At 38.2% G+C, this 16820-nt stretch overlaps 1 protein-coding gene across 1 annotated transcript; it reads left to right on the forward strand.

Annotated features, from left to right (window-relative positions):
- Positions 249-16281, forward strand: LOC109712569 (paladin). The gene is made up of 20 exons (XM_020236197.1): positions 249-485; positions 581-801; positions 2060-2191; positions 2324-2395; positions 3781-3851; positions 3942-4041; positions 4138-4236; positions 5604-5730; positions 7305-7438; positions 7522-7581; positions 7733-7968; positions 9284-9713; positions 10351-10674; positions 10843-11445; positions 11631-11804; positions 13207-13437; positions 13516-13799; positions 13886-14164; positions 14975-15097; positions 15805-16281. The coding sequence occupies exons 2-20, from the start codon at positions 592-594 to the stop codon at positions 15935-15937; spliced, it is 3822 nt and encodes a 1273-aa protein (XP_020091786.1). The 5' UTR covers positions 249-485; positions 581-591; the 3' UTR covers positions 15938-16281.

The following is a 16820-nucleotide window of genomic DNA, read 5'->3' on the forward strand; positions in this document are numbered from 1 at the left end:
ACAGTGCCAACACCCATGTACCACGCACTGCCCGACTCGCGGTATATCCACCAGCGGAACGCCAAGATGCCTTACTAGTTACTCTCCGGGTCAGGTTCCCCCTCCCGGCGCAGTGTGCAGTGTGAACGTGCGATTGGTCCCGTGAATCACACGCGAGGCGCGCTCCCTCAATCCGGGCCGGAAAAAGTAGCTGGAGAAAAGATGCAGCGCAGTGCGCACCCACACACGCCCACGCGGCGCCACGCAACTCCCTCGTCTTCTCCCCTTCCCACTCCTTCCTTACAGTAAGCGCTTTAGCCTTTCCGGCCACGCCGATTTGCGTTCCTCAGAAACGTTCTCTCACATTCGCCGCCGCCGCTGCTGATTGGTGCGAGGAGGGCGCGAAGCCCGGCGAGAGACAGCTCCGAAACGAAGGACGAGCGTAACTCACTCGAGGAGAGGAGAGGAGAGGAGAGGGGCAGTGGGAGTGGGAGTGCGAGGGCGAGGTGCTTCTGCCTTTTCCCTTCCGCCCACCTTTAATGAATTTGTATTGATGTACACATATATATATATATATATTTTTTTTGTTTAAAACTTTCAGTGCGAAGCGCGATGACGTCTGGCGAGAAAAAGGCGGACGCCCTGTTCCCGACATCGTCCTCGTGCACTCCCGTCCCGCACGCGGCGGAGACGGAGCACGTGATGAACTACAGGGGAGGATCGGTGCTCGGCAAGAAGACCATTCTCAAGAGCGATCATTTCCCCGGCTGCCAGAACAAGCGCTTGACCCCGCAAATCGACGGCGCTCCCAATTATAGGCAGGTCTGTCTGCGTTAAAACCCGCCGATCCTATGCTGTATATCTTACACTCTCTTTTCCCATCTCCCCCCAACTCCCCGCTTCCTATTCGGCAAGGAATTAATTGCAGCAGTCGCCAGCTGCTGCTTTCCTTTCCCTCTCTTGCTATTTCTCCCAAACATATCGGCTGCTTCGGGACGCTAGCCACTTCTTGTCTCGGAACATTGGTGAATATCCGCCTAAACTGCCGTAACTTAAACGAGATATTTGATCTTCGATCCAAGCTTCAATTATTCTGTTGCTGTTAGCCAGTAGATGGCACTTGTATTTTCAGCGCCATCTTGGTTTGACAGCGAAACAGAGGCAGGAGAAGAAATCCTGAATGAATCTGACAGGCTCTCTGAGTGGTTTATTGCCGGACATACCCTTAGTATTGCCGTGCATTTTGGCAAGCCGTATATTTTTATTCACCACTAGCAATTACTCAACAGTTACTAATGATCATCAAATGCATGGATCAGGACCTTCTGTATGTCGAACAATAGCTACACTGATAAGCCTATAATTGCTATATCCAACTGCTGAGCATCCTATGATTGCCCTTTGGAGTTATAGACAGCTCGGCATTACGGCCTGAATTGTGGGTAACTGGGTATTGATTAGCATAGATATGCTTGTTGAGTTGCTTCTTGAAGTGTGTACCAGAAATATTAATCTAATCTCACAGTTATTGTGCGATGGTATGATTTCTCTTATCTCTCTTGCTATCTATTGCCATATTTTTTGCTCATCCCTCGTCTACACTGTAGAAAAGGAACTGACAGTGTTGCTAATGATAAATTTTAAATACTATATTGTTGGTGGCTAATATTTACAGGTCCATGTTGCAGCGAGTACATTCGTGCATGTATTTGCGAATTCAATCGATTGTAGATAGCTTGAGCATTAAATGAGTTGACATTAACTAGGTCTAAATACTCAAGCTATCTGCATCAATTGATTTCCATATACTAATTTCTTAGTTACAGTTTCTATTCAAGTGGTACCCACTTTCCTTCTGGCTATTCTCTCTCTATTTTTTTCCTTTTATTCTTTTACTTCTATATGAAAAAAAAAAACTGTAACTATTTTACCATTTTTCATGCATTCTGACACATTATTTGAATTGCACAACAATGCTACAAAAGTGTGCCTTCTTAAATTCTATAAACTTCCTCCTTGAATGTGCTTCATACATGTTCGACATGCTTCATGTTCTTATTTATCTTTCTTAACTGCTTAGGCCGGATCCTTACGTGTACATGGTGTAGCAATACCTACCATTGATGGGATAAGAAATGTACTCAATCATATTGGAAGACAAAAGATTGGAAAGCAAGCACGAATTCTGTGGCACAACCTCCGAGAAGAACCAGTAAGATGATTTGATTCCTCATTTTGTATAATTCATTATGCCTGCCACTAGATAACATGAAATATGCCTTTTCTTTATTACTAATATCATTGGGTTTGATTAACTTATGTTGTACCTTTAATTCTTGAGTAGGTTATCTACATCAATGGTCGCCCATTTGTTCTGCGAGATGTTGAAAGACCCTTCTCTAATCTTGAGTATACGGTTAGTTAAGAAACTTTATAGTATCCAATTTTGATTTATATATTAGTTTGCTTGTAGAGTATTCTTTACAAAAAGTCATCCTGTTTCCTTATTGACTGGTACTATATTTGCTATTTTAATTAACAGAAGTGGAAAAAGTAAGTTTATAACTTCCTTGTGTACTCATGTTGCTTAGACTTGCAAAGAATGTTTTTGGCACTAGACATTGAGTGAAATATGTCGAATACTTGACATCACTGCAACTTTAGTCTTCTCCCAAAAAGGAATCATCCTTTATCTTTTGATATACTTCGTGATAAGTGTAATTCACCATTTTGAGGAGAAATGAATGGGGAAATCTTTGATGCACTTAGGGGCATCAATGGCACCAAAACTTGTTGACCTGATCCAAGTGCTCTTGGAACTGATTTAATTTTGGAGTTACAGATTGGCTACTTACGACATTCCCATTGTTTTTTGAATCTGAAATAATATATTTACCAAAACCCGACTCAATATCCTAGGTACAGCGTTCAGGATATATTTGGATCCATCTAAATGCACTTGATGGCTTATTGAATTCAGATCCTTTATGTATCTTCTTTGAAACCAACTCTCTAACACTTCCAGGCCTACTGATATTTTTTCCAAAGCATTGTTCGCTTTAGTAGTTAAATTCATGCTTACCTTTATTTAAGTATTCCTTCACCTTAGTGTGGACCTATACAAGAATGAAATCTTGCAAATGCCTGCTATTACAATTTCCAAATCACCGTTATTTGAGAAGGCATGAAATAGTAATGTATTAAAAAGTCTAAAGATACTACAACGTTCCGTTATTTGAGAAGCATGAAATAGTAATGTATTAAAAAGTCTAAAGATACCACAACGTCAAATGGTAATACATTTCATGGATGTGGCTTCATGGACAAAGCCATTACACTGAGGAGGCGCATTCGAAATGACAGGAAGGAAAGGCTTTCTAAAATTATGTCCCCTCTATTAAATTTATCATCAATACATTTCAAACAACATCCTGTTGCTATTTAGATTTCGGAGCATCATTTCTATGATTTATCAAAATAGTTTAAAAGGTATATTGATGACCCTTTTTTTAACATGAAGTGGTCATGTTAGCCTGCTATTCCTTTATTAATGTTTCCAAATTATGCGGCTTGTGATTAAGCACATGAAACGGTAATAGCTCTGCATATGTTATCTTGAAATAGATAATATTTTATGTCGTGTAATATTTGTGCACTCTAGATTCTTGCAGAGGTTTCCACAAGTGATGGTAATCTTGCAACCAGTACATTTGTGTTTTGTATGCTATTACAATTTTCTTAAACTGTTTTTTCTCCCTTCCATAAATAAAATCTTAAAAGAGGTTTCCTATGACAATTTAGGGAATCAATAGAGCTAGAGTTGAACAAATGGAGTTTCGTTTGAAAGAAGACATCCTTATGGAAGCAGCTAGGTGGTATTCTAGTATAAACATTTTATCTTTAAATGTGTTTCTAAAACAACTCATGCGAACACTTTCTTATGTTTGAATTTGGGTTAACAGGTTTGGAAATAAGATCCTTGTTACTGATGAGCTGCCGGATGGTCAGATGGTGGATCAATGGGAGCCAGTGCTGGTGGATTCTGTTAAGACTCCTTTGGAGGTAGTTCTCATCAAGCTGTTTGTCCCCAATGTTAGTGATCATATACATGCTCTATTTTTTAGAAATAGATCTGGAGATAAGCTTGATTCTACTTAGGTCTATGAGGAGCTGCAACGAGAAGGGTACCTTATTGACTATGAGCGTATTCCCATTACGGATGAAAAATCCCCGAAAGAAAGAGACTTTGACAATCTGGTATGCTTATCCATTTTCTCCCTTTCAATTTCATCTCTTTTGTTGGTCATTCTTCATTTTGAAGCCCTCTGCCGTAGGAGGTGGAACATCCGAATCAAAAGAGTTAATTTCTGGTTTTAGCTCCATTAACTCTGATCCGTTGCATGGGAGGAAAGTATCTCTTTCGGTAATGGTCAACTCTGACGGTCCTAGTACCAGAATAGTACATGATACTGAGGGATTACCCTAGTCATGCTGTTGTATTCTTGCACTCATTATTGATTTTTTAATAATTGCCTATGATGAAAGGCCGCATCCATAGGTAAAACATCAATGCAAATAGTGCCGCTGTATGTGGTAAAACATATGATTATCTCCAACTTAAGCTTCCTAATGCGTAGTGGATTACCTCCATCAAAGATGACCTTGCAGTTTTTGTACCATATTAGATACTGGTGTGAAAAATTAAGCTTTGATCATCTTTCTTTCTGAGTGTAACTAAGACACATTAGTTTAGTTGGATTTGTGCACTATCATCATTCTCAAAAGTTTCAGTTCTCTTCATGATTAAAAGCCTCATTCAAATCATGATTGTCTTCTTTGAGAACATCCTCCCCTGGCTGTATGAACATAGTTCTTACTCTGTAAGAATAATCTATCCGAATTATAACATTGTCCCCTGGTTGTATGAACATAGTTCTTACTTTGTTAGAGTAATCTGTCTGAATTGTAACAAACTTTTCAGAGCTGCTATTGTTAAGACTTACTCACTGGTGTCTAAGTGATTTGGTGTTGTGTGTCCTCTCCCAATTCTTCAGTATAAACAGTCAAAGAAGGTAAATTTTGTAACGTTTGCTGAATCCCTTCATTATTGATGCCAAGTTTGTAATCCTGCATAAATGTATTCTGCAGTAGAGAGCATTCGATGTTGCAAGAACCAACAATTGCTCCATGTGCCTATCCTTGTAGGTTTAGGTTAAGTTTTCTTGCACAATCATGTACGTAGAGTAGCTAGTTGAAGTCAAAATGCACCTTCGATTGTTAACCTGCATGGCCACATCTTATGTCAAGGATAATCTTTTCTTCAGGAACTATCAACTTAAAAAATGGGATGAAAGTTGTGTTATCGATCGTCTTATGCTTTTTAACAGTACAAGCTGGAACAATTATGTTTGACATCTCCCATATCTATTTCTGACTGGAAAGATATGGAGAACCGATTATCGGATAAGTTCAAAGCTTTAGGCCTTGTGATAGTAAAATTTTGTAGCAAGTCTAGGAAGGTTCTGGTTGTAGGGTGTAGTTGGCTTCATTGCATGTTAAGATAGGAATTATTAGTGGTTGCGTATTGACAATTTGTCTAAGTGCTTGCATTTTATCTCTTGCAGGTACATCGAATCTCTCAAGCTGATATAGAGACAGAAATTGTTTTTAACTGTCAGATGGGACGGGGACGAACAACTACTGGTATGGTGATAGCTACATTGGTCTATCTGAACCGAATAGGGGCTTCAGGTGAGTTTTCTTGACTGAAAAGTAAAGTACAGCCTTTGGTTGGCTCAGCTGTGAGTTTTATTGAAAAGCACTTTTAAATTGAGCATCCAAACAAACAAATAAGGTGACACTTAGTTGACACTTACGTCTACTGCATAGGAAACAATCCTCTGCTATTAGTATTGGTGGAATAAAAAGGTTGAGAGGAGGCAGGCAAGTTTGTGAGGTAGGGGTTTTTGGTCTACTTTGTTTATAACTCAACTGTTATCTAGTAATCAGTATTGTATGATAACTTAATGATAGCTATTATATTGTATTAGCTATCATCATGGGCGGAGCAAAGGGTGGGCCTCGGTGGGCATGTGCCCATCCTTGATTGGCCCAAATTGCCAACATTTTGATAAGAAGTATTGCCTACACCTGGTGCATATGCATTTTTTGTGCACCATTCTTTATTCTCTGTCTCTGTTAAAAGTTTGATGATTCAGATTAAAAATATGGTATGAAATTAACGGAGGAGCAATTTGGAAAGATGCATGAGATTTAGGATGAATCAAGTGCACAAAATGCTTTTCCTAAAATGTTGACTTTTCTACTTTAATATAACCATTTGTTAAATGTACACTGATTTTGTATATTTGTTGTGCGTCCCTAACTTTTCTTTCTCGACTGCCCCTGACTATCACAACAACATCTTGTTAGTCCTAAGGTTGCATTTTTTACTCAATAGTTGTTTTTTTTTAAACTACCAATTTAGCAATGAATCATTATCTGTTAGTACACATTTGATTTGACATTTGTTGTCATAATCTAAAGAAATATTAGTTACTCTTAACATATATTACCAGAAATATTTGTTACAGATTAAACTGGCGTTTTCAAATTGTACTGCATGAGTCTTACAAGACAATATGTTCCAAATTTTGAGTATTACCACATAACCCAATGTAAGTTCTTAAACAATTATAAACAGTCTGAAAATCACATCTAATATCAACTTAGTCATTATCACAACTAACAGTTCATATGCCTGGTTTTTAATTGATATAGTTGCATTATTTGCACTTTATTATAAGATGAGTATAACATTGCCTCAGATTGTCAGTGAATTGCTAATATACCATATAATGTGGGAGTCAAAAGAGTCCAGTATGTGTTTTATATTGAACTGGATCTCAGCTTTTCTCAGCACATGAAATTCAGCTTCTCTTTAAAAGATACAAATTTAAGCTTCAGCTAAAAAGCCAAACAAAAACTTTATGGTAGCAAAAAAGTGTCTTTTGGAAATCACAAAACCTTCTAAAATTGTTGAAATTGCTTTCAGGTTTGAGAATTGAGATGTGCTTTGGCTGTGCCAAAGCTGCAATAATAGTCTCTAACAGTATTTCTTAGTCACATGTTAAAGGGCCAAAGTTTTTAGGAAAAGTAGTTCACGTGATTCTCCAACAATTAGTAGCAGTCGAAATATGATCTAGTATATAGGGCAACTTACTGTCCTCTCTGATAATGGATATCGACACTCTAAATTAGGAGTTCATTCTTCCTAGGATTCTGCTGATTTTGAAGTGTGCGACATGTGTATGTGTTCAAAATAGGTATTCGAAGGACAAATTCAATTGGAAAAATCTTTAGTGCTGGAACTGACATGACTGATAATATGCCAAACTCTGAGGAAGCAATATGCAGAGGTGAATATGGTGTCATAAGAAGCTTAATTCGTGTCCTAGAGGTAAACAAAATTTCGTATCTCCTTTTAACATTTTACGATGTTAGCAATATTAATTTCATTCATTTTGAAGTCCTATTTTGCAGGGAGGAGTAGAAGGTAAAAGGCAAGTTGATAAAGTTATTGATAAATGTGACTCTATGCAGGTATACCTTTCACCGCTTTCCATAGGTATACTTATTGATATTCCTAAAACATTTTAACCTGTTCTCTCAAAAAAACTCCACATTGATCAGTAGTCCAAAAGCAAATACATATTTTTTAGCTCTGATTTTGCCCTATGTTATTGTTTACTAGAACCTTCGAGAAGCGATTGGTACCTACCGCAATAGTATTCTTCGGCAAGCAGATGAAATGAAAAGAGAGGCATCACTTTCCTTCTTTGTTGAGTATTTGGAACGTTATTACTTTCTTATCTGCTTTGCTGTCTATATCCATACAGAGAGCTCTGCACTACACTCCGTTTCCTCAGAGCAGAAAAGCTTTTCTGACTGGATGAGAGCAAGGCCTGAACTTTACAGCATACTTCGCAGGTGAGCTTAATTCGAATTTCTCTTAGTTTTACAGCTTAAACTAATGCTTTATGCTGAATGACATAAATAATTATAATGAACAAACCTAATGGCTGGTTGGGTGTTCTTCATAAACCAACCATGTGAGATTTCTGAAATATTCTAATAAACCAACATGTTAAGCGTTAGCGTACCCACGACACTACGACGACTGTCGATTTGACTCCTGGATTGCCTATCCCAACCATGCTGGTCAGCTTGATTTGAAAATATTGTGCGACAGGACCTGTATTGGGTACCTCTTGCGCCACTATTATTGAACCACGCCACCATGTATCCAGGTATTTATCAAACTGTGCCCTTGAGGGTGACTCTTCCAATAGGTGCCGCGTCCTATGTTGCTATCTTCAAAGTGCTTATTTGCTCACCATATTTTTGTAAATAATGATTCTTTATTTTATTTTTTTCTTAGAGAAGTATGTAACATACACTTATGCAACCTAATATGAATAGCATCTTAATCAAAATTAGGTCCATTTAGGTGTTTTATGCCTTTAGAAGCCATTATAATCATTGCAGCACCCCAAGAAAATGTGGCCAAAACCCTGTGTCAATGACATGGACAATGTGTGCCAATATGTGGGAGTCGGTGTCGTCTACGTCAAAACACCCTCCCAACTGTCAGCATTGCGCCATCTCCCTGCCTTGGTGAGGTAATCGTTGATATGATCACATGCCATCCTAGCAGTGTCAATCCTGTGATATTTGTTCTCCATAAACTTACCATAGACAGATTCTGAATGCTGTAATCAAGAGTGTTTTGTTATTAGTGAGCTGCTTTTAGATTGCATAATTCGGGAGATTATAGGATCATTTGCTTAGGCCTTGTTGCAGTGTGGAGGTAATATGTGAACTAAAGTGTTTCATTAGTAAATACAGCAACAAAGCATCTTTAATTTCATTTTTTGAGTTTTGTGCTTTGTTGATCGTATCGCATCCCCTTTTTAATGAAACTCTTCAAAACCTACTTTTTAACCAGTCAATTATTGTGTATTCCATTGGATTATGAAGACTATTTCTCCCAGATTATACTGTTTCCATTTTTTAGCCTGAGCTATTGGTAGTTATTTCAGTATATATATATATATATATATATATATATATATATATATAAATATATATATATATATATATATATAATGATTCTTTTAGTTCTCTTTCAGTCCTGTCTTTTTGGTTTTCTCTTAGTATGAGAGATATTCATTGCTAACAAGGCAAATGTATCAATGTATCTGTTAACATTATAACTCTATTGCACTCTTTTATGTTTGTGCAGGTTACTACGGAGAGATCCAATGGGTGCTCTTGGATATTCAAGTCTGAAGCCCTCTCTTATGAAAATTGCTGAGTCTGTGGATGGCCGTCCATATGAGGTGGGAGTGGTTGCTGCAATGAGGAATGGGGAAGTCCTCGGACGTCAGACTGTTTTAAAAAGTGACCATTGCCCTGGCTGTCAGAATCTTAATTTACCAGAGAGAGTGGAGGGTGCACCCAATTTTCGAGAAGTTCCTGGATTCCCAGTTTATGGTGTTGCAAACCCCACGGTCGATGGCATTCGGGCTGTTATTCAGCGTGTAAGTAGTAGTAAGGGAGGACGGCCAATTTTGTGGCATAATATGAGAGAAGAACCTGTTATCTATATAAATGGGAAGCCTTTTGTACTACGGGAGGTAGAAAGGCCATACAAAAATATGCTAGAATACACGGTAATTTGCTTTTCAATACTACCAACTCTAGGCTGGTTATTCTTTATCAATATATCTTTGAACAAGGAAAATAGCTCTGCCAAAGTCAGGACGGATAGCATCTTGAAGTTATAGTTCTATTATTTGGAGAAGATTGGAGAAGATTTTAGAGTCTCTTTTCTTCCGTTTCTTTTTGAAATTTCTTTTTATCATGCTCTGCTTATCTTTAGAACAACCTTCACTCATCTTTAGAACTAGCAGCTTGTGTATCATTAGTAATGCAACTGTGCCGGCACGGTGCGTGCCGGGCCCCGTCGACGCGTGTTGGTTAAAAAAAAAAATACATATGTGTCGACACATAATGGCATAAAATATTTATTATTTTTAGCAACAAAATATTCTAATTGTTTATTATATATTTTTATCGATTTTTTTGAGTATTATTGAAAAAATTACTTACTAATTTGAAGAAAAGAGAGTTTTGAGCTATGCCATCAGCATGGGGTTGTATCGTGCAGATATCCTGTTGGTACGATACGGCACGGTGGATATGGCCCGTGCCGATTGGCACTTAAATTCTTACTTTAGTCCTTTCCTTCAATATACAAGATTACCTTGTGAATTCTGTGAACTCACTAGTCTGACGCTTTGGCGATAGGGAATCGATCGAGAGAGAGTAGAAAGGATGGAAGCTCGGTTAAAGGAGGACATTTTAAGGGAGGCAGAGCGCTATGGTGGTGCCATAATGGTAATTCATGAAACAGATGATGGCCAAATATTTGATGCGTGGGAACATGTCACAGATGAAGCTATCCAGACTCCTTTGGAGGTCTACAAATGTTTAGAGTCTGAAGGCCTTCCCATCAAGTATGCACGTGTGCCCATTACTGATGGTAAAGCGCCCAAAAGTTCCGATTTTGACACAATTGCATTAAACATTGCTTCAGCCTCAAAAGACACAGCTTTTGTTTTCAATTGCCAGGTGCGTGTCTCTTGTATTTGTCTAGGACCTTTTCGATTCTAAAATTCAGCATATGATATATATATATATATATAGTATAGTAGCCGGGCTCTCTCTCTCTCTATATATATATATATATATATTGACTTAAACCTCATATGCATTAAGTTGATATTATATTCTTTACAGATGGGTCGGGGCAGAACAACCACGGGAACTGTGACTGCTTGTCTGCTGAGACTTCGTTTGGATTATGGGAGACCAATTAGAATGCATTTGGATAATAGTTGTCATGAAGAAATGGACATCAGCTCCTCAAGTGGAGAAGAAGCCATAGGTGATAATGGTCTTTTAGATTCAGATGCATCAAAATCTGAAAATGTGAAGGAACTGCATCGTTCTTTTGGAATCAATGACATCCTTTTATTACGCAAGATAACAAGATTATTTGACAATGGAATCGAGTGCAGGGAGGTTTTGGATGCTATCATTGATAGATGTGCTGCAATGCAGAACATACGCCAAGCAGTTTTGCAGTACAGGAAGGTGATCAATCGGCAACATGTAGAGCCACGGGTGCGGAGGGTGGCATTAAATCGTGGTGCCGAATACTTGGAGAGATACTTTAAATTAATTGCTTTCTCAGCATACGTTGGAAGTGAAGCATTTGATGGTTTCTGCTGGCAAGGTGATACCAAGATCTCATTTAAGACCTGGCTACATCAAAGGCCAGAAATCCAGACGATGAAATGGAGCATAAGATTACGACCTGGGCGATGTTTCACTGTACCAGTAAGATTTAAACACCCCCCAACACAACCCCCCACCGCCTGATACAGTCAGTTATGAGTTTGTGCATGGCATGCATATCGTTGCACATTTGATTCTGTCTGTATGCCTATTTGGTGAAAAAGCTGCTAATTATTGGCAGTATTCAATTGTAATGTGAGCATGATTTTATTGTTTCTACTTTGTAGGATGAACAAAAAGCACCATATGAATTTCGACATGGTGATGTCGTAATGGAGGCTATAGTCAAGGCTCGTAATGGTTCTGTCTTAGGGAAGGGATCAATACTCAAAATGTACTTTTTTCCTGGACAGAGAAAATCAAGCTGCATGCATTTCCAGGGTGCTCCCCATGTTTACAAGGTATCTTTTATTTGTGAAAGCTATTATTAGCATGCTTTACATCAAAAGTATTCTAGGTGCGTGTTGTTTTCAGTTGTTTCCTTCCTTTATATGTTACCCATCTAAGGCAAGAAGTTTTACACTTTTACCTGTTGTCGCACAATAACGAGTTTCAACTTCGATAGTAAAGCCTTGTGAATTGATGTTCAATTTCCTTGAAGCCGATGCATAGTGTCATGAGACATGAAGTATATACAAGTTATCTTATGTATTAAACATGTAGCCAAAGACTCTAGACGTAGACCAATTGTGGGAATGCATTACCCAAATCCGCCTGCTTTGATGCTTTAGACGGGCGAAAAAAAATTGAAAAGAGCTTTGGACTAACACTAGTCGATAGTTGAATAATTATTTTCTGTTGCTTGAAATATTATTGATGTATGGCTGCACTTGGGTTTTAATTGACCTAAAAATTTTCCACCTGAGCCCAACCTGACTTAGACTAGACCATTAAGCTGGCGATCAGGTGTTCGGCAGTGCATACACAAACTTAGTTAAGTCTAAACAGTTGTCTATGAAACCAACACGAACAAGATCCCAAAAAGCATATGCATTAAATCTTAGGAACTAAGTGGTCGGGTTCCTGGTTTAACTCTTTGATTTGGAGTTGTTAGTTTGAACTGATGTCAAGCTAAACCCATGCCTGATGTGAACCGGCCTCACTAGGATTTCTCTAATGAGAGAGCCTAGTTTCTTTATGATATACTTATCAGTTACATTAAGAAAAAAGAACCTCTAGTATAATTGTAAATGAAGGTTATATAAAAGCTCCAATGATGCTTTCAACGTGTGAATGGCTGATATTCTGGCCATGTTAAAACCAAATACACTGTTTGCTGTTAATCTTGTAATGTAATATTATCACCCTATTGATCTTTTTCCTACCTTGTTGGTTTGTTTACAATCCAGATGTAACAGTACCGTAATGCGACACTATTTAACAGCACCCTGAGCATACTAGCTGTTATTTCCCCTTTTTTTCCACCTCATGCTTGAATTGCTGCTATTGGTCAATGACTATCTTATCTTTTCCCCATATTGCTTATCATGCTAGTAGTGGCCAATGTCAGTAATTGCCATTCAGGTTTTTTCACAGATCGTGATCTAAAGCTTTCTCTATAATGCTTGAAAGTGGGTATTATGCTTCTGCACTTATAGAAGTAAAGCTATGTTGGACGCATAACATGATTCACTCCAAAAGTTGCCGTTTTGATTATTCATATGATTCTTTGTGTGCAGCTTACCTCTTATCTAATTATGCAAGTACTGCACAGCTATCACACAGATCATCATCTTCATCTTTCAGAATAAACTTGTACATTTTGTTGGAAGTTGCTTTTAGTGTCTAAAAACTTCTGTTCAGGTGGATGGATACCCAGTGTATAGTATGGCAACTCCAGCAATTGATGGCGCTAGGGAGGTGCTGTCTTATTTAGGTGCTAAAGACCGAACAGGAAGTACTGCTGCTCAAAAGGTGGTAATAATCGATCTCAGAGAGGAAGCTGTTGTTTATATCAAGGGCACACCTTTCGTTCTTAGAGAACTAGATCAGCCTGTCGATACGCTTAAACATGTTGGAATTACTGGGCCATTGGTGAGTTTGTTATAACTATTAGGAGCTTTTATTTTGGCCATGCTTTTTATCAACAGTGTCTATTGGTTGTTTATGCAGGTGGAGCACATAGAGACAAGGATGAAAGAGGATATATTTTCTGAGGTAACACAATCTGGTGGTCAAATGCTTTTGCACAGAGAAGAATACAACCCAGCTTCGGACCAATCTAGCGTGATAGGTTATTGGGAAAATATTTGGTTGAATGATGTTAAGACGCCTGCTGAAGTATATGCAGCTTTGAAAGATGAGGGCTATGACATAGAATATAGAAGGATACCACTTACTAGAGAAAGAGAAGCATTTGCTGCAGATGTTGATGCAATCCAGTCTTGTAGAGATGAGTACGCATCAAATGTAAATTGTTCTTGTAGAGTAGAACTCTCGACTGCCTTAAAGTTGCACTATAACACTACGTTTTGCTGTGCAGATTTGCTAGGTTCTATCTCTTTATATCACACACTGGATTTGGGGGAGTTGCTTATGCAATGGCAATCACTTGTCTTGGACTTAGCGCAGATGCGAAATTCGTGTCAGAGCAAACAGCAGAAACACATTATGTTTCAACTTCAATAAATGAACGCTTACCTTACCAAATATCAGGTGAAGATTCACTTAAGCAGGGTGATTATCGTGACATACTAAGCCTTACTAGAGTATTGGTCTGTGGGCCCAAGAGTAAAGAAGAAGTTGACATTGTCATTGACAGGTATGCTTCTGAAATCCGGGAACTTGTTCTTAGACGGTTCATTCATTTTATATTGGCAGGCAAGCTTGATACAGCTTGCTTTGGTCCATTTACAATTAATTAGGCTTTACATTTTTTTTATCGCTTGCACTATCTTCCAATATGCTTTTAATGCAGTTCTTAGGCAATATATTGATTGTTTGTCTCCTTGTTGTTGATAGGCAATTTATGTGCTATTCATCACATAGAAGAATGATTTGTCGATTATTTATATGAATTGAGGATGCATCAACAACCAATTATATGTTGTATGAGCGTAATATCATGATCGGCATCATTTTCTCATTCTTATTTTAGTTTGCTATTGCTGCTTCTGTTATCTGTGATGATCTGGTGCAATAAATCCTAGGTCAGATGAATAGTTTTGCCTGAGTGTCAAGGAAAATAAAGTAAGAGTTCCGGCATATGGAATGGAAAATAGCTTTGAGGGTAATTTCAAATTTGAATCTATGTCATTTATATCCCTTGTTTTGTTGTTCTACAGCAACAAGAAGTTGTTATAGAAGTTGGTTTTGGCTTCTTTGTTTTCCTATTTAGAAGAAGACTATTAGCTAGGCGGTAATAACATTTTCCAGAGCTGAACCACAACTGATTGAAATCATGCCTGATTTGATTGTAAGAAAAATCTTTTTTTTAATGTGCTTTTTTTTGCTTAGTCCCCAAAATGTGATTCTTTTGTTTCCTATTCATGGCGCACATATCATGGCCCCACTTATTTCCTGCTTCTGTATCATGGATACTTTGAACAACACATTTCATTGATTTCTGAAGGTGTGCTGGTGCTGGACATTTGCGTGACGAAATCCTGCAACATAAGAAGGAGCTGGAAAACTGTCCAAGTGATGATGATGAGACTCGGTCCTATCTCATGGATATGGGCATTAAAGCATTACGGTAAGTACAGTTTACAGGGCCAACGCTTATTATATTATCTTGCTGCTGGCATTGTTTTTCCTTGTTCAATGTTTATTGATTGCATCTATATTCTATGCAAAATTCAAAATGTGTCCCTTTATGCAGAAAAATCTGTGAGCTATTCGACAAGCAATAAATTTCTTAGAATCTTGAGTAGCCAACTTATGTGGTATGTGACTGAAAGTCAAAGTGCTGATATGATGTTATGTGGCATTTTAATTGGATAAGACATATCTGTTAACATGGTTCTGAAAATCTGTTTTCATAATTTTTCTCGCAAGTCAGCCAAAAAAGATAATTCAGATATCTAAATTCATCTATGAAAGACTTACTCTATCTGCCAAGAGAGATGGATGCTTTGAAAAGCAACTTGTAGCAGATTGTTGGAGATATTAAAGTAGATCATGTTCGACTGCATTTACTGAACCTGGGGTTTTCACGGAAACCTCGATCAGCGCTCTGAAGCACTCATGGGTTTTACAGCCTAAAATCTATTTAGTTAATGTAACTAATGATTGTAAACGGTTCAACTTTGATTATTTCCTTACTGAATGCATGTTTTGCAAATGTTTGTTCAAGGTGGTACCCCATGTGCTGAAAGCATGGTGCACAGCGCAAAGTCACTGTTTGGTTGTGGATGGAAATGTTGTTTGTGATACCGCTAAGTTATTTATTTTGATTTGCAGGCGATACTTCTTTCTGATCACTTACAGATCCTACCTATACTGCTCTTCTCCAAGAGAAACAGCATTTGCATCATGGATGGAGGCCAGGCCCGAGCTTGGCCACCTTTGTGATAACTTAAGATTGGACAGGTAGATTTTCTTCTGGCCATCCGCTGGAATGTTCTGCTCACAAGCATCCCACTGTTCTGTTTTGTACGCTTATGAGAACCAGAGGAGCTAAAACGAAGAGGGATCGACCGTGGTTGTAAAACATATGTTGGAGCAGCTAGTGGCTGAACTCCCCATCTGTAAGTGTACAGTTTTTGGCAAGCAGCTATAGTTGCATCTTCATTCAGGGGTGTGTATACGTCTGAATGCCAACACCTTTCTTTTTTTACATAGTTTTGAGTTACAAGAAAGGTAAGGATGTTATCTTAAGAAAAAGGTAAGGACAATTTTATCAAATTTATTTGTTTAAGCATGATAGTATGTTTCTAAGTTTTGCATTAGTTCTGTTTTTTTTCCTGGCCCGTAGAGCTCCTGTGCATGTAAAACAAACGCCTACCGGGCAATGCGTTGCAAATATTTTGTCAAAGAACCGTCTGTTTCGGTTGGAGTAAATTCTCGACTCTACCTACAATAGAAAGCCCGTGATTTTTCCCAAAATGGCAAAGTGAGTAAACAATGTGCCGGGCGAACCGCACTGGGTCCTGGGCAGCCCCATTAACATCCATTTTATTGACACAGCGTGTCTATCTTTTACTAAGCAGGCCGTTATTGGATCCATTTTCTCTTATGGGCTGGATTACGCCCGTCTCCAGTAGAATGGCGGGACTCTCCCTTTTAGGTAAGTCGGAAATAGCAACTTTCGTTAACAAATAATATTTTACTAAAATTAATGTTTTATATATAATATAATAAATTTATACTCTTTTTCAAATGAGTAAAATCAATATTTTAGAGCCCACACTCATAGTGATCAGTTTGGTTTAAGAAAAAAATAGTAAATTTTGATCCAAATGTGAAAACATGCGGAA

Source organism: Ananas comosus, linkage group 7 (genome assembly GCF_001540865.1).
Source record: "Ananas comosus cultivar F153 linkage group 7, ASM154086v1, whole genome shotgun sequence".
Lineage (NCBI taxonomy): Eukaryota > Viridiplantae > Streptophyta > Magnoliopsida > Poales > Bromeliaceae > Ananas > Ananas comosus.

Excerpts from the sequence above, each read along its gene's own strand:
- LOC109712569 (XM_020236197.1), top strand. The coding sequence starts at position 592 with ATGACGTCTGGCGAGAAAAAGGCGGACGCCCTGTTCCCGACATCGTCC. Across the intron at positions 10,675-10,842 it reads CTTTTGTTTTCAATTGCCAG|ATGGGTCGGGGCAGAACAAC; the intron begins GTGCGTGTCTCT and ends TATTCTTTACAG. Across the intron at positions 13,800-13,885 it reads ATCCAGTCTTGTAGAGATGA|ATTTGCTAGGTTCTATCTCT; the intron begins GTACGCATCAAA and ends TTTGCTGTGCAG.